The sequence below is a fragment of the Rutidosis leptorrhynchoides genome, chromosome 2 (genome assembly GCF_046630445.1).
Source record: "Rutidosis leptorrhynchoides isolate AG116_Rl617_1_P2 chromosome 2, CSIRO_AGI_Rlap_v1, whole genome shotgun sequence".
Taxonomy (NCBI): Eukaryota; Viridiplantae; Streptophyta; class Magnoliopsida; order Asterales; family Asteraceae; genus Rutidosis; species Rutidosis leptorrhynchoides.
The window spans coordinates 534,854,234-534,882,028 of record NC_092334.1 but is presented as its reverse complement, the minus strand read 5'-3'; the positions used below and the strand labels follow the sequence as shown (position 1 = coordinate 534,882,028).

General features: G+C 34.6%; 1 protein-coding gene and 1 long non-coding RNA gene across 2 annotated transcripts in view; both read right to left on the bottom strand.

Moving 5' to 3' along the window:
* Positions 1–226: 226 nt before the first annotated feature.
* LOC139892985 (uncharacterized) lies at positions 227–2,746 on the bottom strand. The gene is made up of 5 exons (XR_011774300.1): positions 2,256–2,746; positions 2,103–2,157; positions 1,864–1,930; positions 615–701; positions 227–500 (listed from the first exon to the last, which is right to left on the bottom strand). It is a non-coding gene; the product is annotated as an uncharacterized lncRNA (long non-coding RNA).
* A 293-nt stretch (positions 2,747–3,039) lies between these two features.
* Positions 3,040–27,795, bottom strand: part of LOC139889619 (sec-independent protein translocase protein TATB, chloroplastic-like) — a 52,153-nt gene continuing 27,397 nt past the window's right edge. The window contains exon 6 of the mRNA XM_071872562.1: positions 3,040–3,172. Within this exon, the coding sequence (XP_071728663.1) occupies positions 3,040–3,172 (133 nt within the window). The remainder of the gene's footprint in view (positions 3,173–27,795) is intronic.

The following is a 27,795-nucleotide window of genomic DNA, read 5'->3' as shown; positions in this document are numbered from 1 at the left end:
TTTCAAAACCAAATCGAATAAACCGAGAAAACCGAAAACCTCCATTAGAACATAATTTATAATATATATCTCATTACTTCCATATTACTACCTTATGAGTAGCAATTTTATACCTAACTAGAATATGGTGTGACGCGCTTCGCTGCTAGCGCTCGAAAATTTGTAAACGGTTATGCTAAGAGTAATGTTATAGTTTCAATTCCGACTAAAACGTAATTATCTTACACAATACATGACACACTATATTTGAGTTGAGTAAATCATATATCATACTATAGGTTATATGAAATCAGAGTACAGTGCATTTGAACAATGTATATGTATCACTAAGGAAATAACTGATATACATGGTCGATGATACTTGAAATTACCTGTTCGTGTGCGTACTGATCGGCCCAAGATGATGAACCACCATTATATTGTTGTCGATATTAATTACCCCAGTACTTCTTTCCGGACTAAACTTCGTTAACCTCAATGATCAATTTCCTACAATTCATCTTTGAAACCAATAAAAGGAATTTTGAGTTCGACATATCATGAAGCATATCATCAGCAATAATTTCAAAGAAGCAACAGCAATAAAGGTAATATGAACTTCATTAGAAGATAACCTGAGCTAAAGTTTGTGCCAGTATTAGAGTCTCCTCATGGGTAGCCAATGATGGTATATTTGAACTTGCCGTCATGTAATGTTGCTCCTAAAATAAATATTGAAACTAAATACTTAATAATATGAATAAGAATAAGAATAAAAATAACATGCTCAAATTTTCGAAGTTCAGGAAAATATCCGATAGCACTAACGAAAAAGAATATGTACATCTACAACAAAACACCCGATAAGATGTTCAAAATATCCCAAACACTTGCAATGATGCCTCTAAAATTACTATCAAGATACCAACATATTAAAGAACACTCGAACTAACTAAATCTATACCAAAATATATCAAAATTGACCATTTGACTTTTAGAAGTCAAATTAAAAAAAAAAAAAAAAAAAAAAAAAGATCCATGTGTTTTCCTGTTTCTGATCCTAGTCTTCCACCATCAAAGTGTTCAAAAAAAACATCCTCTGATCATCATCATCATAATCTTCATTTCAATACCATCTTCATGCTATTTATTACTCATATCCATATCAAAAACAGTTTGACCATCGAAAGTCAAACTGTTAAGCCAAACAGCAACATTCAGACTCGTCATCAAAATCCACAATAAGTATATCGATAATATCCACATTATCCAAGTTACTAAAAGCTGTCCTTACCAAAAAAAAAATAACTAATTTGACCAATAATAGTCAAACTGTCAATATCACTATCAAAATTTTCAAATCGCCCACCCAAAGTAACTGCACCATAAATCATCAAAGTCAATCTTCTCCCTTTCAATCCAAATCAAACCCATTTTTTAGATATAAAGTTTCTTGATTCAAATTAATCTCATTTTTTCTTTCATTTCCAAAAACTCACTGTCTCTCGCCTTATAACAAATACTGCTTATTATTATTTATGAGTTTAGACAACCTAGATGAACAACCTATTGGCAATAAAAACCATAAGTATATTGAAGCTCATAAATAGCAGATATCAACTTCTTAAAGATGACTAACAAACACTACATAATACAAAACACAATCAAATGTCAATATAGGAGTTATATCAAATCTCGTGAAATTAACAATTTGTTATGTTGATGTAATACAAAATATAAATGAACAACCTATTGACAGTCATCACTTATAAAAGATGAAGAACTTCTTAGCATTCACTGACTATAGATACACATACTTTTAAGATGATTAACAGCAAGCAGACCATAAGATGGCACACATGGAGATATAATAGGGATGGCTACCGGATGTGCAGTTACTCGATCACGATTCACGAAATGCATATTTCAGACACAACCAATTAAACAACAGCTGCAATAATAGAACAAAAAAAATCAACAAAAAAATCTATAACAGGTGACTCACATTGAGTTGCAGACAATAGGTGATCTTCAATAGTAAAATAGTAAGAAACACATCAAATAAAAAAATTATATGAAAATTAACAGAGAACTACTTTAATACTAAAATATAGTATCGTTACCAAAATAACACACGAACAACAGAGTGGGAACTGGATGAAAAATAAAAGATACAACCTGAAAATAACCAAGAGATAAGGAATTGTAACAAAACCGTTAGCAACAACACGCACAAAGACATTCAACAATCTAATTTGTTCCAAAAGAACCCTAACCTTTCAGACTCACTGAGTGCTTCAGCTGGCTAAAATCGCTTGATAACTGACCCAAAGAAGAATGATATGAAACCCTTAACTTTTAGACTGACCGATAGTTTTAAGACAACAACGGAGATGTCGGTCTTCGTCAGCGGCTATGGAAACGTGGAAGTAAAGGGCGAAGCCACCAGAAATCAAGTAACCCTTCAATGGCCTAAAACCCTAATTTGTATCCATATAATTTGTGTTAGCCATAAATCGAATGAAAGAGACGATGGAAAAGGGGTTGAAGTTAATCGCCTCAAGCCCCAAAATGTGCCCTAAATCTTCAATCGGTTACTATAATCCAGGGAGAAGCAGAAAGAACGCAAAGTGGAGGAGGAGGAGGCAACAAAGCGGAGCTTATTGGCAGTGAAGCGCATCGAGGGTATGAAGGCTAAAAATCCCAACCAAAAACTAAGAGATTGGAAACCCTAGTGTCATATCAGATCAATAGCAGGAACTGAAGGTTGTGGATGAGAAGTTTGAAGAATGTAATGAAATGCGAGTACGGAGTATTTGTTAGGTTTGAGTAGCGGGTGCAAAACGACATGGGTTATAAAAATGAAACGACAACAAAACCCTTGTGTTGATGATGTATAGTAGTATAATTTCACATAACTACTTAAGCACCATATAACAATTAGATGATCACTAAATTTATTAGAACACATGGTTCAGTTATTATCCATATTTAATTCACCTTTCATTACAACATAATAATAACTAGGACGCATTACAAAACTGGCATTTCCTTGAAGTTTTACACATCACTTTCGTGATTCTTGGAAGACGTAGAAGACGAGGGTTGTTCTTTCTGCTGTTGGGAGTTGAGTGCTTTCAGCTGCTCTTCTGTAATCTTCAAAAGGTCTTCGTTCGAATAAAATCTGGGCGTGCTTGCTAAAACAAACAACATTGTAAGTAACTAGAGGGGGTGAATAGTTACTTAATACGTTTTTAACACTTTTTCGATTGATCACCAAATTCGATTTTACTTTAATCAACCAATTCAACTCAAACTTGATGTGTGTGGTGTATATGTTCAAAATGATAAATGAAGTAATGTAAAGAACATAGACACAAGGATTTATAGTGGTTCGGGTGGATGTTAACTAATCCACCTTAATCCACTCCCCGATTACACTGATCGGGATTTGTTGCTTCACTAAGCACTTTTCTCCAAACCCGGTGGAGATCCGATTTACAAGTCTTCAATCTTCTTTAGTAAACAACAAACCTAATCTTTCTATCCCTTCGAAAGATCAACTCTAACCTAGATCAACTTGTCTTCACCTTGGACAAGTATTAATCTCCAAATAAGATTAATCAACTTCCTAAGTCCTTTTAAGGAAGTAGATCACTAAGCTAGCCTATGCTTCCACTAATTGAAGTTACAAGACTTATACACTCTGCAATGATGATCCTAACACAATACTAGGACATACATTACATTAAGTAAACTCACAAGATAAATGAATTTGATTAGTAAGTTTACAACAACTCAATTCTATATCTATAAGATCATAGAATCTTCTCTTGCTTGATCACATTTGAGTAGTAATTGATGCACTTGTGATCACTGGAGATATGCCTTTTAAATGTGTAAGAGGGGCAGCTTCAAATGAACTCAAATGTTTGCCTTTTATAGTGAGATTCAAAAAATAGCCGTTGACACACAGTTCCCAGCACGGTCGACCGTGGTGCGACCGTGCGTGCTCCAGTCCAAAATTGATATCCGTTGTATAGCCGTTTGACTCAGATTTGAACACCACTTTTTGGCACCTTTACTCCTTCTAGCACCTGCAAAAGAAACCAAACACCCTAAACAAGTACTATATGCATTAAGTGTGTGAGATTTGGTCTTATTGCATGAAAGTGACTAATCATTCCAAGAGTGGCAAACCCAACATTCTTGGAGAAGTGTCTTGATTGATATTTAGGAAAATTTCAGATTGATCAAGACTTAGTTAGTCACTTTAATGCTCTTGGTTCAATTCTAAAGGCTAGTCACTATATCATTAACTTCCTAGTTTCAATTAATCTCAAGTCATGTTTTATTTGAGTTTAGTTAGGGATTAATTGAATAATGTCTCTATAGGATAATCATGAAGTATGTAGAGACATTAAGGTTAAGTTTTTATTGAACAAGCAATCATACTTAGTTACTTAGACTAGACCAAATAGACAATTAACTATTGTGAACCATTTTACACTTAATCTATTGGAGTAAGTTAGTTACTTAAATTCTAACTAATGAGCACATGGCAAACATATTAAGTTGACAAGTTTATGAGTATTAAGCATTTTAGCAAGTAGCAAGTAATACTCACATAGCAAGAGATAGTTATTCTAAGATCAATCATATAGATACTTGTACAACTTATAATTTAAGCATTTAATAAGTATAATGTGCAATATAACACATTTCATGATTAATGTGTAAGCATACATTAATATTCAACACATGCACAAGGGAAGGGCAATCTCTAGTTGGAACTTGGTGACCATCCTAAATGTATCTAAGTGTGTTTTAGGATTACAAGTCATTTCTAGTTTAACCTTGAGATCATTGTTCTTCATTTAGCCTTAATTAATCACTAAGTCCTTTTTAATAGCAATCATTATTCTAGTGATATTGGCTTGCGTGTGTTGATACTTGATGATCATAATAAAAATATCTAGATAAGAATTAAGATCACAAGTCGTTGATTAACACTTATGTGTTATGCCTAATCTTGGTTAGCTTGTCATTAAGATGTCATTAGGCGTAATTAATCACAATTAGTGTTTTTATGACCAAGACTCAATTGAGTATGGAGAGAGCATCTATCCTAAGTATGTTTAGAAAGGTTTCATGAATTATAGATGCCGGGAACTAGTCAAACTTTATTTGGTCAAAATTTGAGAAAGAAGAAACTGCGATCGCACTACGGTTGACCGTGGTGGCGACCGTGCAACTTGTTTTCACAAAACTTCGTTGCAATTCAGTTTGGGGTTTCACAGTTGACTATGCGGTCGACCCTACCTCGACCGTGTGTTTGCCTGAACTTTTAATTTCATTCTTTAACCTATGTTTGACTTGGTCGTTTGCAAGATAAAGTATGGATTAGTGACCTTGCGTGTTTTATGTTAAGATGTCAGTCATCACTTATGTGTATGTGTGTGTGTCATCATCAAAACATATTCTTTGGTTAATTACACTTTGGTTAATCATACTTAAGTTTATCGTTTAGTGTATTAACCCACATTCAACCAACATTCTCCCCCTTTTTGATGATGACAAACCATACAAGTGATGAGGGACATTTTACTATAAATACGCAAGTGTTAACAATCACTTATATCCATCTTTCTCCCCCTTTTGTCGAAGCAAAAAAGTAAGCTCCCCCTGGAACTAAGCTCGCCCTTAGAATAAAACTCCCCCTTAAATTGTGCACGTTGAAAAAAATATATATTAAAACACAAGCACTCATTTTATTCAAATTAAGCACGAAACATAGTAATGCATATATGAAGATATGCATGGAAGACACATAGATCGGAAGCATAGGTAGGCATTCTTCAAATTGCCTTAGCCTATTTCTTGAAGTGAATATAGTGATGAGTGTCTCTTATAATTCCTTCTAGCTTGTTTAGATGTCGTCCGATTTTTAAAACATTTTCGTGAATGACACTGATTTGTCCTGAGGTGGCAAGGAGGTTAAAGTTTGGAGGGTTATCAAGAGAAGGTTCAACAAATGGTCTGGTTGAAGCTCTGCAAATCGGGTATGACGATACTTGAGCAGCATGGTGATAGGAGGTCGTCAATTTGAGATGAGCAAAGAGTTTAGTTAAGTGGAGACCATAAGGTAGTTTCAAGAGTGGTTCTCGAGCTGCCTGTTGCATTCTAGAAGCCATCAGAAATGCAATGTTTACCTTAAGTGAGTGTATGAGACACCACAAAAGAGTAACCTCATTTGCATTCATTCTCCAAAGTAATTCACCCTTTCCATATACATTTATGGAGATGATCTGTTGCCATAGATCATATGCTAAAGCGAGGTGATGCACTAAGAAACCCTCTTTATTGATGGACTCAAATTTGAGTGGTCCTTCACTCAGTGTTTCAAGAACACATTCTTTTTCCAACCATTCAGGAAACTCATCAAATTAGTTTGGGTTGAGGAAGAATTTGATCCCGTTACTTGGAACATCCATGATGTTTCTAAATTCTTCAAGTGTCAAGGAATAGCTTTTGCCATAGAGAGTGAATGATATCTTCATATCATTATGGAATTTGAAGTTTGCATAGAACTCATTCACATGAAGAGGATATAGAGGTCCTCGAAGATTGAGAAAGACATTCCAATTCACATTAGAGAAATTGGCCAGCGAATAGGTTGAGAGTTGATGTGTTGACACTTCTCTTCCTTCGACAAAATCTCATGATTTGGTTGTGGGTTTTTTAGGGTTAGTGAAGGTGGGTATGAGTTTTGGTTGAGTATGCTAGTATTTATAGAGAGCTACTAGGGAGTACTTTTACTTTTCCATAAGTAAGGTAGGTTAAATGAGTAAAGTCTTTTGGTTGACTAGTCAATTCTTTATTGAGGGATGTTATTTACCCTAATAGGACAAAAAATGATTTGCAAGGTTTATTTTGTAGTAGGGCTTCAGTCATCCGTGATGTAAGCCGTGGATTAATTGTTAAAAAAAAAAAAAAAAACCTCGTTGCTGGTACATAACACACACGGTTAGACTCACGGTCGACCGTAGATCAGCCGTGTACAAATCTGACATGCTTGGATTTTTTGAATAAAGGCATATAATAAGCACACACAAATACTTTATTAAACACACATATTAAAGTTCTCAAAACACAACATTCAACCATTCTTCCACAAAAGGTTTTTATGAGAATTTGTTAGAATTCTTTACTTGATTCATCATCCTCCTCATTTCCTGACCTACATGTCAAACTTCTGATCACTCCTTTAAGTAACTTCTTCATTTTTGATTCCTTTTTCAGACTTTTGATTTGAGTTTGATAGATCTTATCCATCTTGCCATTTACCCCAAGATCCCTCACCGGTTCATTTTCTTCTTCATTTTCACTGTCTGAAATCTCAATAGCTCCTCTGCTTGTTCCTGCCTCATTGGTGGTTCTTCTTCATTTGGAGGTTGATACTCCTGTTGCTTTTGATGGTAGGATTGGTTTATGAGTGAGTGGAAGAGAGTCATCACTTGTGATTTTGAGGTGCCTAAATAGTTTGTTTAGATGCATTCCATAAGGCAATCCTCGAGTTGTTTCGGTGATGAGTCCACTCATTTTGGTTGCCATCAGATAGGCAATATTTACCTTGATTCCATTTTCTAAACACCATAAGAGAGCAACTTGAGTAGCATGAATGTTTGAGTGATTTCCTGATTTGCAATAGATGTTGTAGTCAATGACTTTGTTCCAAACTTCATACTCAGGAGAGAGATGTCTACTCATTACTCCAGATCTCTCGATTTCAGAGCGAGAAACACTGTCTTTGCATAGTGCATCTATTACTGCCATTCTGTTGGAGATAAAACTTGGAAATATGCCAGTCCATGATGCGAACTGAAGAACTTTTCACCACTTATTGGAACTTGGAGAATGCATCCGAAATCCTCAAGTGAGTAGAGGTAGTTGGTGCCTTGGAGACTGAAGGAGACTTCATCATTCACGAAATTGTAGTTTGCATAAAATTCGAGAATGAGAGATGGGTAAATGGGACCATCAAGAGTGAGAAATACTTCCCATTTAAGAGTTTTGAATTGTCTCACAAGTTCTGGCATTTGATCGTGGGCAATCTTTCTTCCTTCAGCGATAGGACGTCTAGAGAGAAATCAAGCGTTGTGCCTAATTCTCTCTGTAGGATCTGAAGGTGGGTTGTATGAGTCCTTTCTTTTTGGTTCATCTCCTCTTGTCATTTTCTACACAATGACACTTTTAATTAATTCAAAGTGCATAATTCAATTGTAGACAACATGTTTTGCAAACTTTAATTATCATCAATACTTAGGTGTTTTGATGTTAATATTCTTCACATTTTCACTCTTCATTAGTGTTAATGAGTTTGCAACTAGATTAGGTTTTTCACAAAGTTCATATGTGTTCTATACTTTTGAAATCATCATCAACACATGTTTTGACATTCAACAATATTACACTCAATTAGCAACAATGTTATTCATATTATATGAACAATGCTTCTATGAAAATCTAATCTAGATGTATAGTGAACCCTAGAATCGTTCAATGTTAAATCAATGCATATATACAAGATAATCATTACTACAATTGTTTTCAAATTGTTCTTCAAGAGCAATTTCAATTGTTTGCATCAATTTAGGTTTTGATTCATTCTAGTTAGGGTTTCTTCATAACCCTAATTCATTATACAAACACAATTGAATGTTAGGAAAGCAAGGATTAATCATAACGAATGTAGGATTTGAATTTGAAGGAATGCGCGTTTTTCTTCGTGCGGTCGATCTCCTCAACCATGTGTAGGTGTGTGTGTTTTGAGGTAGGTTAAAAAGAAATAAGAGTGAGGGTTTAGTTTAAATTAAAACTGAATCAGACCACGCACGGTCGAAGCACAGTCGACCGCGGTGTTAGCCGTGTAGATATTTTTCCACGAACAGGGCAGGGGTCTGCGGTCGAGTACACGGTCAGCTGTTCTGCTGCCGTGGATCCTTCTGATCACTCGTTTCTTCACTTCTTCTTTCTTCAAGCGTGTTTTGACGATTCTTAGGTTCTATAGAATACTTGAGGACAAGTTTTCTTTTCCTAACATTGAGTGATTACATCCTTCCGATGTTTAATCATCAATGACACGTAATATACTATATCTATACGTATATATATATATATATATATATATATATATATATATATATATATATATATATATATATATATATATATATGTATGTTCAATCACACATAGTATACACAAAACGCATCAACCTAGTATTTAGCATGCAATACATGTTTTCACATAAACACACAATCCTAAGGCAAGTAACCTTCCTACACTTAATCTTTTAAAATCATTTTTCAAAAACAATTTGCATTTGTAAGAAAAACCTTTCTTTTATACAAAGTCTTTTGAGAAAGTTATTCTCATTAGCATTTTGATCATTGATTTTGATTGATTTTAAGATTACCCAATCCTTGACTTATCCCTACCATGGAATTGCTAGCTTGGTCCATTTTTCCCATATTTTCAATTTTCCTAATAATAGATAATGGACTTTGATTACAAGATTTGTATTTGTTAGAGTCGTGGCATACATTAATTTCATGTTTTCCTCTTGACGAATCAAGTTTTCTTTTCAAAGTGTTATTTTCATCAATTAGAGCTTTGTTAAGTTGTGTAACTTTGTGTAATTCTTTCTTCAAAAGTTTTACTTTGTCACGACTACGATCATACACAAATTTAATAGTCTTGTAATCATCTAACAATTCTTCATAATTAGAAGGATAGAATACATGTACCTCATTGCAATCCATGTTGGAGACATCATCTTCTTTGAACGGAGATTCAACCTCTTCTTCACTTTGACCATCTTGATCCATGTCATTCCAAGAGCTCATGAGGCAAAATTCTTCATTTTCATTCAACCTTTTTGCTCGAAAATCACCAATCCTTTCAAGGCCCTTCTCTAATCCTTTACCCATTAAACTCTTAGAGTTTAAATCTTCTTGAGAACATAGTAAGTCCCAACATTCTTTTGCACTTTCACATAAGATTATCTTTAATCTTTCTTCACTAGGAAGAATTTCATGAAGTAGTGAAATTGCATCAAATTGTCTCAAAACATCATAGTTTTGAAAAGTTGGCTTCACTAGTCTTGAACTAGCTTGTGGTACAAAGTCTCCTACTTTGATTATTCTCCACAAGTAGTAATCCTTATATTTGAGGTAAGACTCAAATCTTGATTTCCACACATCAATATTCATCTTATCAAAGATTGGTGCTTCTTTCACCAATTCTTCCAAGTATCTCATCGTTTGAGTTGATTCGAGAATCGTTGACTCAAGTTTTTGCACGAAACGAATTGTGACGCTTTCTCGATCGTTTGTAGCGCAATGATTTGAGCAACCGCTCTGATACCAATTGTAAGTAACTAGAGGGGGGGGGGGGGTGAATAGTTACTTAATACATTTTTAACACTTTTTCGATTGATCACCAAATTCGATTTTACTTTGATCAACCAATTCAACTCAAACTTGATGTGTGTGGTGTATATGTTCAAAATGATAAATGAAGTAATGTAAAGAACATAGACACAAGGATTTATAGTGGTTCTGGTGGATGTTAACTAATTCACCTTAATCCACTCCCCGATTACACTGATTGGGATTTGTTGCTTCACTAAGCACTTTTCTCCAAACCCGGTGGAGATCCGATTTACAAGTCTTCAATCTTCTTTAGTAGACAACAAACCTAATCTTTCTATCCCTTCGAAAGATCAACTCTAACCTAGATCAACTTGTCTTCACCTTGGACAAGTATTAATCTCTAAATAAGATTAATCAACTTCCTAAGTTCCTTTAAGGAAGTAGATCACTAAGCTAGCCTATGCTTCCACTAATTGAAGTTACAAGACTTATACACTCTACAATGATGATCCTAACACAATACTAGGACATACATTACATTAAGTAAACTCACAAGATAAATGAATTTGATTAGTAAGTTTACAACAACCCAATTCTATATCTATAAGATCATAGAATCTTCTCTTGCTTGATCACATTTGAGTAGTAATTGATGCACTTGTGATCACTGGAGATATGCCTTTTAAATGTGCAAGAGGGGCAGCTTCAAATGAACTCAAATGATTACCTTTTATAGTGAGATTCAAAAAATAGCCGTTGACACACGGTTCCCAGCACGGTCGACTGTGGTGCGACCGTGTGTGCTCCAGTCCAAAATTGGTATCCATTGTATAGCCGTTTAACTCAGATTTGAACACCACATTTTGGCACCTTTACTCCTTCTAGCACCTGCAAAAGAAACCAAACACCCTATACAAGTACTATATGCATTAAGTGTGTGAGATTTGGTCTTATTGCATGAAAGTGACTAATCATTCCAAAAGTGGCAAACCCAACATTCTTGGAGAAGTGTCTTGATTGATATTTAGGGAAATTTCAGATTGGTCAAGACTTAGTTAGTCACTTTAATGCTCTTGGTTCAATTCTAAAGGCTAGTCACTATATCATTAACTTCCTAGTTCCAATTAATCTCAAGTCATATTTTATTTGAGTTTAGTTAGGGATTAATTGAATAATGTCTCTATAGGATAATCATGAAGTATGTAGAGACATTAAGGTTAAGTTTTTATTGAACAAGCAATCATACTTAGTTACTTAGACTAGACCAAATAGACAATTAACTATTGTGAACCATTTTACACTTAATCTATTGGAGTAAGTTAGTTACTTAAATTCTAACTAATGAGCACATGGCAAACATATTAAGTTGACAAGTTTATGAGTATTAAGCATTTTAGCAAGTAGCAAGTAATACTCACATAGCAAGAGATAGTTATTCTAAGATCAATCATATAGATACTTGTACAACTTATAATTTAAGCACTTAATAAGTATAATGTGCAATATAACACATTTCATGATTAATGTGTAAGCATACATTAATATCCAACACATGCACAAGGGAAGAGCAATCTCTAGTTGGGACTTGGTGACCATCCTAAATGTATCTAAGAGTGTTTTAGGATTACAAGTCATTTCTAGTTTAACCTTGAGATCATTGTTCTTCATTTAGCCTTAATTAATCACTAAGTCCTTTTTAATAGCAATCATTGTTCTAGTGATATTGGCTTGCGTGTGTTGATACTTGATGATCATAATAAAAATATCTAGATAAGAATTAAGATCACAAGTCGTTGATTAACACTTATGTGTTATGCCTAATCTTGGTTAGCTTGTCATTAAGATGTCATTAGGCGTAATTAATCACAATTAGTGTTTTTATGACCAAGACTCAATTGAGTATGGAGAGAGCATCTATCCTAAGTATGTTTAGAAAGGTTTCATGAATTATAGATGCCGGGAACTAGTCAAACTTTATTTGGTCAAAATTTGAGACAGAAGAAACTGTGGTCGCACTGCGGTTGACCGTGGTGGCGACCGTGCAACTTGTTTTCACAAAACTTCGTTGCAATTCAGTTTGGGGTTTCACGATTGACTATGCGGTCGACCGTACCTCGACCATGTGTTTGCCTGAACTTTTTGTTCAAAATAATATTTTCAATCAAACTTATTTTGAATAATATTTTTTATTTCTTCTTATTTGTGGTGTTTTCTAGATTTGTAAAAGGTTTTGGAATGTTGGTGGTCTTGCTGCTGTGTAGCAGGTTCATGAAGTGTTGCAGGATTTCATTCAAGAAAGCTTTATTTTATTGTTGAAGATTAAATTATTATTGCTTATAATAAAAGAAGCCTTGAAGACCATTTTATTCCAGTTTGGGCTAAAGTGCATTTCTTTTGTCAAGCCCAATTTATTGAAGTTGAGTCCACATTGTGTTCAAGCCCATCTAGTGCTTCCTGGTTTCAAGTCGGACCTATAAAAGGAAGACCCTATCTTCCATCTAGGGTTAACATTCTCATTCTTTCGACTGCAGCTTTGATTAATCAATCTCTGATCAATCTTCATATTCTCCAGATTTCTGTTTCATGTTTGTGAGATCAATACACATCTTGTGTTATTGATTGAGTGGTTGTTATTGTTTCCTGTATATTCATTTGATGTGTGTATAGAGTTGATTGTGGTAATTTTGGTAGATCGTGATTTCTGGATTGATTCTTTGTTGTGTAACCGTGTTTCTTATTGATTAGTGAAGATTATTGTTCGTTTGTATTAAGTTTTCATGGTATCAGAGCGGGTACGCTCTTGATTGTGTTATAATCGAAGTTCTAGGGTTTGTTCGTGTTCTGGTGTTTTAGCCGTTGATTGAGACTTCTTGAAGATCTAGAGTGTTTCTTTGGGTTCGATTAACAACCTGTGTGGTGATTGATATTGAAACCCTAATTTTTTCAAATTAGGGTTAGGGTTTCTGCCTCTCAACTGAAGTCTTCCGCTGATCATCTTTTTTTTCTGGTTCTTCTTGATCTTCAAAGGGGAGTCTCGCGTTTATTCATATTATTTATCTTTCCTAATTGTTTTCTTGTTTATTATCTGTGTGTTGTTGATTATCTGATTTGATTAATTAATCACTGTGCCCAACTCTTGATCCAAGTTCTTGAAACTTGTGAAAACCTGATCAAGCACAGTTCAGATTAGTTAATCAATTACTTGTGCTTATTACTCTTCTTGTTTTATTGTTGCTTATTTGTTTGTCTTGCTTTGTGTGTTAAAATGGGTGATAGTACTTCTGCTACACAAATTAATAAGTTGGATTTTAGTGATCCACTTTATCTTCATTCTAATGATACCATTGGAACTCCAATAACTTCAATCAAATTAAAAGGAACAGAAAACTATAATATTTGGAGTAGGTCAATGAAATTGGCTCTTTCTACTAAAAATAAAATAGGTTTCATTAATGGTTCTGTTTTAAGAAGTAAAAATGATGAGGTTCTTGCCTCTCAATGGGATAGATGCAACTCTGTTGTACTATCCTGGATTCTTGGATCTGTTACTGAAGATCTGTATTGTGGTCAAATTTTTTCAACTAATGCTACAGATGTTTGGAATGAACTTAAGGAGACATATGATAAAATTGACACTTCAATTATCTTTAATTTGCATCAACAAATCAATACACTTAAACAGAATGATAGTACTCTTTCTGAGTATTATCATAAACTTAATACATTGTGGAAACAATATGATGCAATGGTGTCCTCACCAGATTGTACTTGTGGTGCTGTTGCTTGCTCCTGTGAAGCAGGCACATCACATAAAGAACATAAAAAGATGATGAAATTAATGAAATTTTTAATGGGCTTAAGTGATGAATATACTACTGTTAGAAGTAATATCTTGTTAAGAGATTCTGTTCTAGATGTTAAAGAAGCTTATGCTATCATTTCAAGAGAAGAATCACATAAAGGAATATCTGTTGATAAAACTGGCAAAACTCAGGCTAGTGCATTTGTGGCTCAATCTAATAATACTTTTAATAAGGCTGGTAATAACTCTGGAAATTATCAAAATCAAAATAATAATTATAACAGAAGTCAAAACCAAACCTTAAAATGTAAAAAATGCAATAAGCTGGGTCATACCATTGATAGATGTTTTGAGATTATTGGTTATCCACCATCCTTCAGAAGAAGGGTTAGTGGAAATCAACATAATGTGAATTCTGGAAATAAATCTTATGCAAATAATAGTGTTTCTAATAAAGATGATTCTGTAAGTGTGAATTCTGCTCCTGCAAGTCTTACACAGGATCAATTGATGAAGCTTTTAAGTTTGATTAATGACAATGCAACTTCTGTTGATGCTAGTGCCAACATGGCAGGTACATTTGTAAATCATAATGTGTTCTTTAATACTAATTTTAAAAGATTCTTCAATAGTCACATTAATGATAAAATGAAAAATAGAAGTCAATGTTGGATTATTGATTCTGGAGCAAATCAACACATGACTGTTTCTGAAACTGGATTAATTGATTTGGTTGATATTTCTAAACTAAATTTAACTGTTGGTCATCCAAATGGAACTCAAGCTAAAGTCATTAAAGTAGGAAATTTAAAATTATCAAATAATATCATACTTCATGATGTTCTGGTTGTACCAGAATATTGTGTTAGTTTATTATCTTTTTTCAAGCTATCTAAAGATAGTAGTTTGACTATTAGCTTTGATGAACATAAATGTTTTATTCAGGACTTGAGAACAATGACAACAGTAGGGACTGTGAAATGTCCCGTTCTTATTGATTAAAAACGTTCCATATTAATTGATTTCGTTGCGAGGTTTTGACCTCTATATGAGACGTTTTTCAAAGACTGCATTCATTTTTAAAACAAACCATAACCTTTATTTCATAAATAAAGGTTTAAAAAGCTTTACGTAGATTATCAAATAATGATAATCTAAAATATCCTGTTTACACACGACCATTACATAATGGTTTACAATACAAATATGTTACATCGAAATCAGTTTCTTGAATGCAGTTTTTACACAATATCATACAAACATGGACTCCAAATCTTGTCCTTATTTTAGTATGCAACAGCGGAAGCTCTTAATATTCACCTGAGAATAAACATGCTTTAAACGTCAACAAAAATGTTGGTGAGTTATAGGTTTAACCTATATATATCAAATCGTAACAATAGACCACAAGATTTCATATTTCAATACACATCCCATACATAGAGATAAAAATCATTCATATGGTGAACACCTGGTAACCGACAATAACAAGATGCATATATAAGAATATCCCCATCATTCCGGGACACCCTTCGGATATGATATAAATTTCGAAGTACTAAAGCATCCGGTACTTTGGATGGGGTTTGTTAGGCCCAATAGATCTATCTTTAGGATTCGCGTCAATTAGGGTGTCTGTTCCCTAATTCTTAGATTACCAGACTTAATAAAAAGGGGCATATTCGATTTCGATAATTCAACCATAGAATGTAGTTTCACGTACTTGTGTCTATTTTGTAAATCATTTATAAAACCTGCATGTATTCTCATCCCAAAAATATTAGATTTTAAAAGTGGGACTATAACTCACTTTCACAGATTTTTACTTCGTCGGGAAGTAAGACTTGGCCACTGGTTGATTCACGAACCTATAACAATATATACATATATATCAAAGTATGTTCAAAATATATTTACAACACTTTTAATATATTTTGATGTTTTAAGTTTATTAAGTCAGCTGTCCTCGTTAGTAACCTACAACTAGTTGTCCACAGTTAGATGTACAGAAATAAATCGATAAATATTATCTTGAATCAATCCACGACCCAGTGTATACGTATCTCAGTATTGATCACAACTCAAACTATATATATTTTGGAATCAACCTCAACCCTGTATAGCTAACTCCAACATTCACATATAGAGTGTCTATGGTTGTTCCGAAATATATATAGATGTGTCGACATGATAGGTCGAAACATTGTATACGTGTCTATGGTATCTCAAGATTACATAATATATAATACAAGTTGATTAAGTTATGGTTGGAATAGATTTGTTACCAATTTTCACGTAGCTAAAATGAGAAAAATTATCCATTCTTGTTTTACCCATAACTTCTTCATTTTAAATCCGTTTTGAGTGAATCAAATTGCTATGGTTTCATATTGAACTCTATTTTATGAATCTAAACAAAAAAAGTATAGGTTTCTAGTCGGAAAAATAAGTTACAAGTCGTTTTTGTAAAGGTAGTCATTTCAGTCGAAAGAACGACGTCTAGATGACCATTTTAGAAAACATACTTCCACTTTGAGTTTAACCATAATTTTTGGATATAGTTTCATGTTCATAATAAAAATCATTTTCTCAGAATAACAACTTTTAAATCAAAGTTTATCATAGTTTTTAATTAACTAACCCAAAACAGCCCGCGGTGTTACTACGACGGCGTAAATCCGGTTTTACGGTGTTTTTCGTGTTTCCAGGTTTTAAATCATTAAGTTAGCATATCATATAGATATAGAACATGTGTTTAGTTGATTTTAAAAGTCAAGTTAGAAGGATTAACTTTTGTTTGCGAACAAGTTTAGAATTAACTAAACTATGTTCTAGTGATTACAAGTTTAAACCTTCGAATAAGATAGCTTTATATGTATGAATCGAATGATGTTATGAACATCATTACTACCTTAATTTCCTTGGATAAACCTACTGGAAAAGAGAAAAATGGATCTAGCTTCAATGGATCCTTGGATGGCTCGAAGTTCTTGAAGCAGAATCATGACACGAAAACAAGTTCAAGTAAGATCATCACTTGAAATAAGATTGTTATAGTTATAGAAATTGAACCAAAGTTTGAATATGATTATTACCTTGTATTAGAATGATAACCTACTGTAAGAAAAAAAGATTTCTTGAGGTTGGATGATCACCTTACAAGATTGGAAGTGAGCTAGCAAACTTGAAAGTATTCTTGATTTTATGAAACTAGAACTTTTGGAATTTATGAAGAACACTTAGAACTTGAAGATAGAACTTGAGAGAGATCAATTAGATGAAGAAAATTGAAGAATGAAAGTGTTTGTAGGTGTTTTTGGTCGTTGGTGTATGGATTAGATATAAAGGATATGTAATTTTGTTTTCATGTAAATAAGTCATGAATGATTACTCATATTTTTGTAATTTTATGAGATATTTCATGCTAGTTGCCAAATGATGGTTCCCACATGTGTTAGGTGACTCACATGGGCTGCTAAGAGCTGATCATTGGAGTGTATATACCAATAGTACATACATCTAAAAGCTGTGTATTGTACGAGTACGAATACGGGTGCATACGAGTAGAATTGTTGATGAAACTGAACGAGGATGTAATTGTAAGCATTTTTGTTAAGTAGAAGTATTTTGATAAGTGTATTGAAGTCTTTCAAAAGTGTATAAATACATATTAAAACACTACATGTATATACATTTTAACTGAGTCGTTAAGTCATCGTTAGTCGTTACATGTAAGTGTTGTTTTGAAACCTTTAGGTTAACGATCTTGTTAAATGTTGTTAACCCAATGTTTATAATATCAAATGAGATTTTAAATTATTATATTATCATGATATTATCATGTATGAATATCTCTTAATATGATATATATACATTAAATGTCTTTACAACGATAATCGTTACATATATGTCTCGTTTAAAAATCATTAAGTTAGTAGTCTTGTTTTTACATATGTAGTTCATTATTAATATACTTTATGATATGTTTTCTTATCATAGTATCATGTTAACTATATATATATATATCCATATATATGTCATCATATAGTTTTTACAAGTTTTAAAGTTCGTGAATCACCGATCAACTTGGGTGGTCAATTGTCTATATGAAACATATTTCAATTAATCAAGTCTTAACAAGTTTGATTGCTTAACATGTTGGAAACATTTAATCATGTAAATATCAATCTCAATTAATATATATAAACATGGAAAAGTTCGGGTCACTACAGTACCTACCCGTTAAATAAATTTCGTCCCGAAATTTTAAGCTGTTGAAGGTGTTGACGAATCTTCTGGAAATAGATGCGGGTATTTCTTCTTCATCTGATCTTCACGCTCCCAGGTGAACTCGGGTCCTCTACGAGCATTCCATCGAACCTTAACAATTGGTATCTTGTTTTGCTTAAGTCTTTTAACCTCACGATCTATTATTTCGACGGGTTCTTCGATGAATTGAAGTTTTTCGTTGATTTGGATTTCATCTAACGGAATAGTGAGATCTTCTTTAGCAAAACATTTCTTTAAATTCGAGACGTGGAAAGTGTTATGTACAGCCGCGAGTTGTTGAGGTAACTCTAGTCGGTAAGCTACTGGTCCGACACGATCAATAATCTTGAATGGTCCAATATACCTTGGATTTAATTTCCCTCGTTTACCAAATCGAACAACGCCTTTCCAAGGTGCAACTTTAAGCATGACCATCTCTCCAATTTCAAATTCTATATCTTTTCTTTTAATGTCAGCGTAGCTCTTTTGTCGACTTTGGGCGGTTTTCAACCGTTGTTGAATTTGGATGATCTTCTCGGTAGTTTCTTGTATAATCTCTGGACCCGTAATCTGTCTATCCCCCACTTCACTCCAACAAATTGGAGACCTGCACTTTCTACCATAAAGTGCTTCAAACGGCGCCATCTCAATGCTTGAATGGTAGCTGTTGTTGTAGGAAAATTCTACTAATGGTAGATGTCGATCCCAACTGTTTCCGAAATCAATAACACATGCTCGTAGCATGTCTTCAAGCGTTTGTATCGTCCTTTCACTCTGCCCATCAGTTTGTGGATGATAGGCAGTACTCATGTCTAGACGAGTTCCTAATGCTTGCTGTAATGTCTGCCAGAATCTTGAAATAAATCTGCCATCCCTATCAGAGATAATAGAGATTGGTATTCCATGTCTGGAGATGACTTCCTTCAAATACAGTCGTGCTAACTTCTCCATCTTGTCATCTTCTCTTATTGGCAGGAAGTGTGCTGATTTGGTGAGACGATCAACTATTACCCAAATAGTATCAAAACCACTTGCAGTCCTTGGCAATTTAGTGATGAAATCCATGGTAATGTTTTCCCATTTCCATTCCGGGATTTCGGGTTGTTGAAGTAGACCTGATGGTTTCTGATGCTCAGCTTTGACCTTAGAACACGTCAAACATTCTCCTACGTATTTAGCAACATCGGCTTTCATACCCGGCCACCAAAAATGTTTCTTGAGATCCTTGTACATCTTCCCCGTTCCAGGATGTATTGAGTATCTGGTTTTATGAGCTTCTCTAAGTACCATTTCTCTCATATCTCCAAATTTTGGTACCCAAATCCTTTCAGCCCTATACCGGGTTTCGTCTTCCCGAATATTAAGATGCTTCTCCGATCCTTTGGGTATTTCATCCTTTAAATTTCCCTCTTTTAAAACTCCTTGTTGTGCCTCCTTTATTTGAGTAGTAAGGTTATTATGAATCATTATATTCATAGATTTTACTCGAATGGGTTCTCTGTCCTTCCTGCTCAAGGCATCGGCTACCACATTTGCCTTCCCCGGGTGGTAACGAATCTCAAAGTCGTAATCATTCAACAATTCAATCCACCTACGCTGCCTCATATTCAGTTGTTTCTGATTAAATATGTGTTGAAGACTTTTGTGGTCGGTATATATAATACTTTTGACCCCATATAAGTAGTGCCTCCAAGTCTTTAATGCAAAAACAACCGCGCCTAATTCCAAATCATGCGTCGTATAATTTTGTTCGTGAATCTTCAATTGTCTAGACGCATAAGCAATCACCTTCGTTCGTTGCATTAATACACAACCGAGACCTTGCTTTGATGCATCACAATAAATCACAAAATCATCATTCCCTTCAGGCAATGACAATATAGGTGCCGTAGTTAGCTTTTTCTTCAATAACTGAAACGCTTTCTCTTGTTCATCATTCCATTCAAATTTCTTCCCTTTATGCGTTAATGCAGTCAAGGGTTTTGCTATTCTGGAAAAGTCTTGGATGAACCTTCTGTAGTAACCAGCTAGTCCTAAAAACTGGCGTATGTGTTTCGGAGTTTTCGGGGTTTCCCACTTTTCAACAGTTTCTATCTTTGCCGGATCCACCTTAATACCTTCTTTGTTCACTATGTGACCGAGGAATTGAACTTCTTCCAACCAAAATGCACACTTTGAAAACTTAGCGTACAATTCTTCCTTCCTCAATACTTCTAACACCTTTCTCAAATGTTCACCGTGTTCTTGGTCATTCTTTGAGTAAATAAGTATGTCATCAATGAAAACAATGACAAACTTGTCAAGGTATGGTCCACACACTCGGTTCATAAGGTCCATGAACACAGCTGGTGCATTAGTTAAACCAAACGGCATGACCATAAACTCGTAATGACCGTAACGTGTTCTGAAAGCAGTCTTTGGAATATCATCTTCTTTCACCCGCATTTGATGATACCCGGAACGTAAGTCAATCTTTGAATAAACAGACGAGCCTTGTAGTTGATCAAATAAGTCGTCGATTCTCGGTAGTGGGTATCGGTTCTTGATGGTAAGTTTGTTCAACTCTCGGTAGTCGATACACAACCTGAATGTACCATCTTTCTTCTTGACAAACAAAACAGGAGCTCCCCACGGTGATGTGCTTGGTCGAATGAAACCACGCTCTAAAAGTTCTTGTAATTGGCTTTGCAGTTCTTTCATCTCGCTGGGTGCGAGTCTGTAAGGAGCACGAGCTATTGGTGCAGCTCCTGGTACAAGATCTATTTGAAATTCAACTGATCGATGTGGGGGTAATCCCGGTAATTCTTTCGGAAATACATCGGGAAATTCTTTTGCAATGGGAACATCATTGATGCTCTTTTCTTCAGTTTGTACTTTCTCGACGTGTGCTAGAACAGCATAGCAACCTTTTCTTATTAGTTTTTGTGCCTTCAAATTACTAATAAGATGTAGCTTCGTGTTGCCCTTTTCTCCGTACACCATTAAGGGTTTTCCTTTTTCTCGTATAATGCGAATTGCATTTTTGTAACAAACGATCTCCGCTTTCACTTCTTTCAACCAGTCCATACCGATTATCACATCAAAACTCCCTAACTCTACTGGTATCAAATCAATCTTAAATGTTTCGCTAACCAGTTTAATTTCTCGATTCCGACATATATTATCTGCTGAAATTAATTTACCATTTGCTAATTCGAGTAAAAATTTACTATCCAAAGGCGTCAATGGACAACTTAATTTAGCACAAAAATCTCTACTCATATAGCTTCTATCCGCACCCGAATCAAATAAAACGTAAGCAGATTTATTGTCAATAAGAAACGTACCCGTAACAAGCTCCGGGTCTTCCTGTGCCTCTATCGCATTAATATTGAAAACTCTTCCACGGCCTTGTCCATTCGTGTTCTCCTGGTTCGGGCAATTTCTAATAATGTGGCCTGGTTTTCCACATTTATAACAAACTACATTGGCATAACTTGCTCCGACACTACTTGCTCCGCCATTACTCGTTCCGACACCATTTGTTCCTTTCGTTCTATTAGCCCCTGGTCCGTAGACCTCACACTTCGCCGCGCTATGACCATTTCTTTTACACTTGTTGCAAAATTTGGTGCAGAACCCCGAGTGATACTTTTCACACCTTTGGCATAGCTGCTTCTGATTGTTGTTGTTGTTGCGGTTATTATTGTTGTTGGGATGATTGTTGTAGTTGTTGTTGTTGTTGTTATTGGGCCGTTTGTTGTAGTTGCGATTGATGTTGCGATTGTTGGGATAATTGTTGCGATTGCTGTTGTTGTTGTATTGGTGATTCTTATCACCATTTTCCTCCCACTTTCTTTTGACTTGCTTCACATTGGCCTCTTCAGCAGTCTGTTCTTTAATTCTTTCTTCAATCTGGTTCACTAGTTTGTGAGCCATTCTACATGCCTGTTGTATAGAGGCGGGCTCGTGTGAACTTATATCTTCTTGGATTCTTTCCGGTAATCCTTTCACAAACGCGTCGATCTTCTCTTCCTCATCTTCGAATGCTCCCGGACACAATAGGCACAATTCTGTGAATCGTCTTTCATACGTGGTAATATCAAATCCTTGGGTTCGTAACCCTCTAAGTTCTGTCTTGAGCTTATTGACCTCGGTTCTGGGACGGTACTTCTCGTTCATCAAGTGCTTGAATGCTGACCACGGTAGTGCGTACGCATTGTCTTGTCCCACTTGCTCTAGATAGGTATTCCACCATGTTAACGCAGAACCTGTGAAGGTATGCGTAGCGTACTTCACTTTGTCCTCTTCAGTACACTTACTTATGGCAAACACCGATTCGACCTTCTCGGTCCACCGTTTCAATCCGATTGGTCCTTCGGTTCCATCAAATTCCAAAGGTTTGCAGGCAGTGAATTCTTTGTAGGTGCATCCTACACGATTTCCTGTACTGCTAGATCCAAGGTTATTGTTGGTATGTAGCGCAGCCTGTACTGCGGCTATGTTTGAAGCTAGAAAAGTACGGAATTCCTCTTCATTCATATTCACGGTGTGTCGAGTAGTCGGTGCCATTTCCTTCAAAATAGTTAAATGGAACAAGTTAATCATACAGAATATTAAGAGTAGTTAATAGTATTTCATAGCATAATATGAACTCATTTATAAAAGCTTTTTCTTCATATTAGCGTTTTATAAGTTTAAATTCGGGTAGTACCTACCCGTTAAGTTCATACTTAGTAGCTAATATACAATTCAACTACTACAATTCTATATGAAAAACTGATTGTAATAATATTTCGCGTTCAAACTTTTATACAATATTTTACAAACTTACAATACCGCTTATTTTACATAAAGCATGAAATATAGCACACAATAACTTTGATACAAGATAGTTGTGAAGACAATTCTAGCTAGTACACAAGTCGTTCGGCAAAGGCAATAAAGACACGTAATTCATACGTCCAGAAACAAGTCATGCATTCTGGTTTTACTAGGACTACTTCCCATCCTTGGTCTTGTGCAACATAACCGTTATGGCCGTTGATAAGACAGCGTGTTGTAACGTCATCAAAGGGACGAGGGTTACGTAATGTCCAACAGTCCCGTAATAATCTAAAAACCTCATTTCTTACCCCAATTACCGACTCCGTCACTTGTGGAAACGTTTTGTTTAATAGTTGTAGCCCGATGTTCTTGTTCTCACTTTGGTGAGAAGCGAACATTACTAATCCGTAAGCATAACATGCTTCTTTATGTTGCATGTTAGCCGCTTTTTCTAAATCACGAAGTCCAATATTCGGATATATTGAGTCAAAATAATTTCTTAACCCGTTGCGTAAAATAGCATTTGGGTTCCCCGCAATATATGCGTCAAAGTAAACACATCGTAACTTATGGGTTTCCCAATGTGATATCCCCCATCTTTCAAACGAAAGTCTCTTATAAACCAAGACATTCTTGGAACGTTCTTCGAATGTCTTACAAACTGATCTCGCCTTAAATAGTTGTGCCGAAGAATTCTGGCCGACTCTAGACAAGATTTCATCAATCATGTCTCCGGGTAGGTCTCTTAAAATATTGGGTTGTCTATCCATTTTGTGTTTTTAAACTGTAAAATAGACAAGAGTTAGTTTCATAAAAAAAATACTTATTAATACAAGCAATTTTTACATATATCATAAAGCATAAGAACACTATATTACATATATTACACCACACGAATACAACTATCTTATTCCGACTCGCTCGTTTCTTCTTCTTCGGTTTTGGTTCGTTTTGCCAAGTTTCTAGGGATATATGATGTTCCCCTAATACGAGCCGTCGTTGTCCACATTGGTTTAGAAAAACCTGGTGGTTTAGAGGTTCCCGGGTCATTGTTACAACTTAAGGACTTCGGGGGTTGACGATACATATAAAGTTCATCGGGGTTGGAATTAGATTTCTCTATTTTTATGCCCTTTCCCTTATTATTTTCTTTTGCCTTTTTAAATTCAGTTGGGGTAATTTCTATAACATCATCGGAATTCTCGTCGGAATCCGATTCATCGGAGAATTGGTAATCCTCCCAATATTTTGCTTCCTTGGCAGAAACACCATTGACCATAATTAACTTTGGTCGGTTGGTTGAGGATTTTCTTTTACTTAACCGTTTTATTATTTCCCCCACCGGTTCTATTTCTTCATCCGGTTCCGATTCTTCTTCCGGTTCCGATTCTTCTTCCGGTTCCGACTCTTCTTCCGGTTCCTCTTCGGGAACTTGTGAATCAGTCCACAAATCATTCCAATTTACATTTGACTCTTCATTATTATTAGGTGAGTCAATGGGACTTGTTCTAGAGGTAGACATCTATCACATAATATCAAACACGTTAAGAGATTAATATATCACATAATATTCATATGTTAAAAATATATAGTTTCCAACAAAAATGTTAAGCAATCATTTTTAAAGAAAACACGGTCGAAGTCCAGACTCACTAATGCATCCTAACAAACTCGATAAGACACACTAATGCAAAATTCTGGTTCTCTAAGACCAACGCTCGGATACCAACTGAAATGTCCCGTTCTTATTGATTAAAAAACGTTCCATATTAATTGATTTCGTTGCGAGGTTTTGACCTCTATATGAGACGTTTTTCAAAGACTGCATTCATTTTTAAAACAAACCATAACCTTTATTTCATAAATAAAGGTTTAAAAAGCTTTACGTAGATTATCAAATAATGATAATCTAAAATATCCTGTTTACACACGACCATTACATAATGGTTTACAATACAAATATGTTACATCGAAATCAGTTTCTTGAATGCAGTTTTTACACAATATCATACAAACATGGACTCCAAATCTTGTCCTTATTTTAGTATGCAACAGCGGAAGCTCTTAATATTCACCTGAGAATAAACATGCTTTAAACGTCAACAAAAATGTTGGTGAGTTATAGGTTTAACCTATATATATCAAATCGTAACAATAGACCACAAGATTTCATATTTCAATACACATCCCATACATAGAGATAAAAATCATTCATATGGTGAACACCTGGTAACCGACAATAACAAGATGCATATATAAGAATATCCCCATCATTCCGGGACACCCTTCGGATATGATATAAATTTCGAAGTACTAAAGCATCCGGTACTTTGGATGGGGTTTGTTAGGCCCAATAGATCTATCTTTAGGATTCGCGTCAATTAGGGTGTCTGTTCCCTAATTCTTAGATTACCAGACTTAATAAAAAGGGGCATATTCGATTTCGATAATTCAACCATAGAATGTAGTTTCACGTACTTGTGTCTATTTTGTAAATCATTTATAAAACCTGCATGTATTCTCATCCCAAAAATATTAGATTTTAAAAGTGGGACTATAACTCACTTTCACAGATTTTTACTTCGTCGGGAAGTAAGACTTGGCCACTGGTTGATTCACGAACCTATAACAATATATACATATATATCAAAGTATGTTCAAAATATATTTACAACACTTTTAATATATTTTGATGTTTTAAGTTTATTAAGTCAGCTGTCCTCGTTAGTAACCTACAACTAGTTGTCCACAGTTAGATGTACAGAAATAAATCGATAAATATTATCTTGAATCAATCCACGACCCAGTGTATACGTATCTCAGTATTGATCACAACTCAAACTATATATATTTTGGAATCAACCTCAACCCTGTATAGCTAACTCCAACATTCACATATAGAGTGTCTATGGTTGTTCCGAAATATATATAGATGTGTCGACATGATAGGTCGAAACATTGTATACGTGTCTATGGTATCTCAAGATTACATAATATATAATACAAGTTGATTAAGTTATGGTTGGAATAGATTTGTTACCAATTTTCACGTAGCTAAAATGAGAAAAATTATCCATTCTTGTTTTACCCATAACTTCTTCATTTTAAATCCGTTTTGAGTGAATCAAATTGCTATGGTTTCATATTGAACTCTATTTTATGAATCTAAACAAAAAAAGTATAGGTTTCTAGTCGGAAAAATAAGTTACAAGTCATTTTTGTAAAGGTAGTCATTTCAGTCGAAAGAACGACGTCTAGATGACCATTTTAGAAAACATACTTCCACTTTGAGTTTAACCATAATTTTTGGATATAGTTTCATGTTCATAATAAAAATCATTTTCTCAGAATAACAACTTTTAAATCAAAGTTTATCATAGTTTTTAATTAACTAACCCAAAACAGCCCGCGGTGTTACTACGACGGCGTAAATCCGGTTTTACGGTGTTTTTCGTGTTTCCAGGTTTTAAATCATTAAGTTAGCATATCATATAGATATAGAACATGTGTTTAGTTTATTTTAAAAGTCAAGTTAGAAGGATTAACTTTTGTTTGCGAACAAGTTTAGAATTAACTAAACTATGTTCTAGTGATTACAAGTTAAAACCTTCGAATAAGATAGCTTTATATGTATGAATCGAATGATGTTATGAACATCATTACTACCTTAATTTCCTTGGATAAACCTACTGGAAAAGAGAAAAATGGATCTAGCTTCAATGGATCCTTGGATGGCTCGAAGTTCTTGAAGCAGAATCATGACACGAAAACAAGTTCAAGTAAGATCATCACTTGAAATAAGATTGTTATAGTTATAGAAATTGAACCAAAGTTTGAATATGATTATTACCTTGTATTAGAATGATAACCTACTGTAAGAAACAAAGATTTCTTGAGGTTGGATGATCACCTTACAAGATTGGAAGTGAGCTAGCAAACTTGAAAGTATTCTTGATTTTATGAAACTAGAACTTTTGGAATTTATGAAGAACACTTAGAACTTGAAGATAGAACTTGAGAGAGATCAATTAGATGAAGAAAATTGAAGAATGAAAGTGTTTGTAGGTGTTTTTGGTCGTTGGTGTATGGATTAGATATAAAGGATATGTAATTTTGTTTTCATGTAAATAAGTCATGAATGATTACTCATATTTTTGTAATTTTATGAGATATTTCATGCTAGTTGCCAAATGATGGTTCCCACATGTGTTAGGTGACTCACATGGGCTGCTAAGAGCTGATCATTGGAGTGTATATACCAATAGTACATACATCTAAAAGCTGTGTATTGTACGAGTACGAATACGGGTGCATACGAGTAGAATTGTTGATGAAACTGAACGAGGATGTAATTGTAAGCATTTTTGTTAAGTAGAAGTATTTTGATAAGTGTATTGAAGTCTTTCAAAAGTGTATAAATACATATTAAAACACTACATGTATATACATTTTAACTGAGTCGTTAAGTCATCGTTAGTCGTTACATGTAAGTGTTGTTTTGAAAC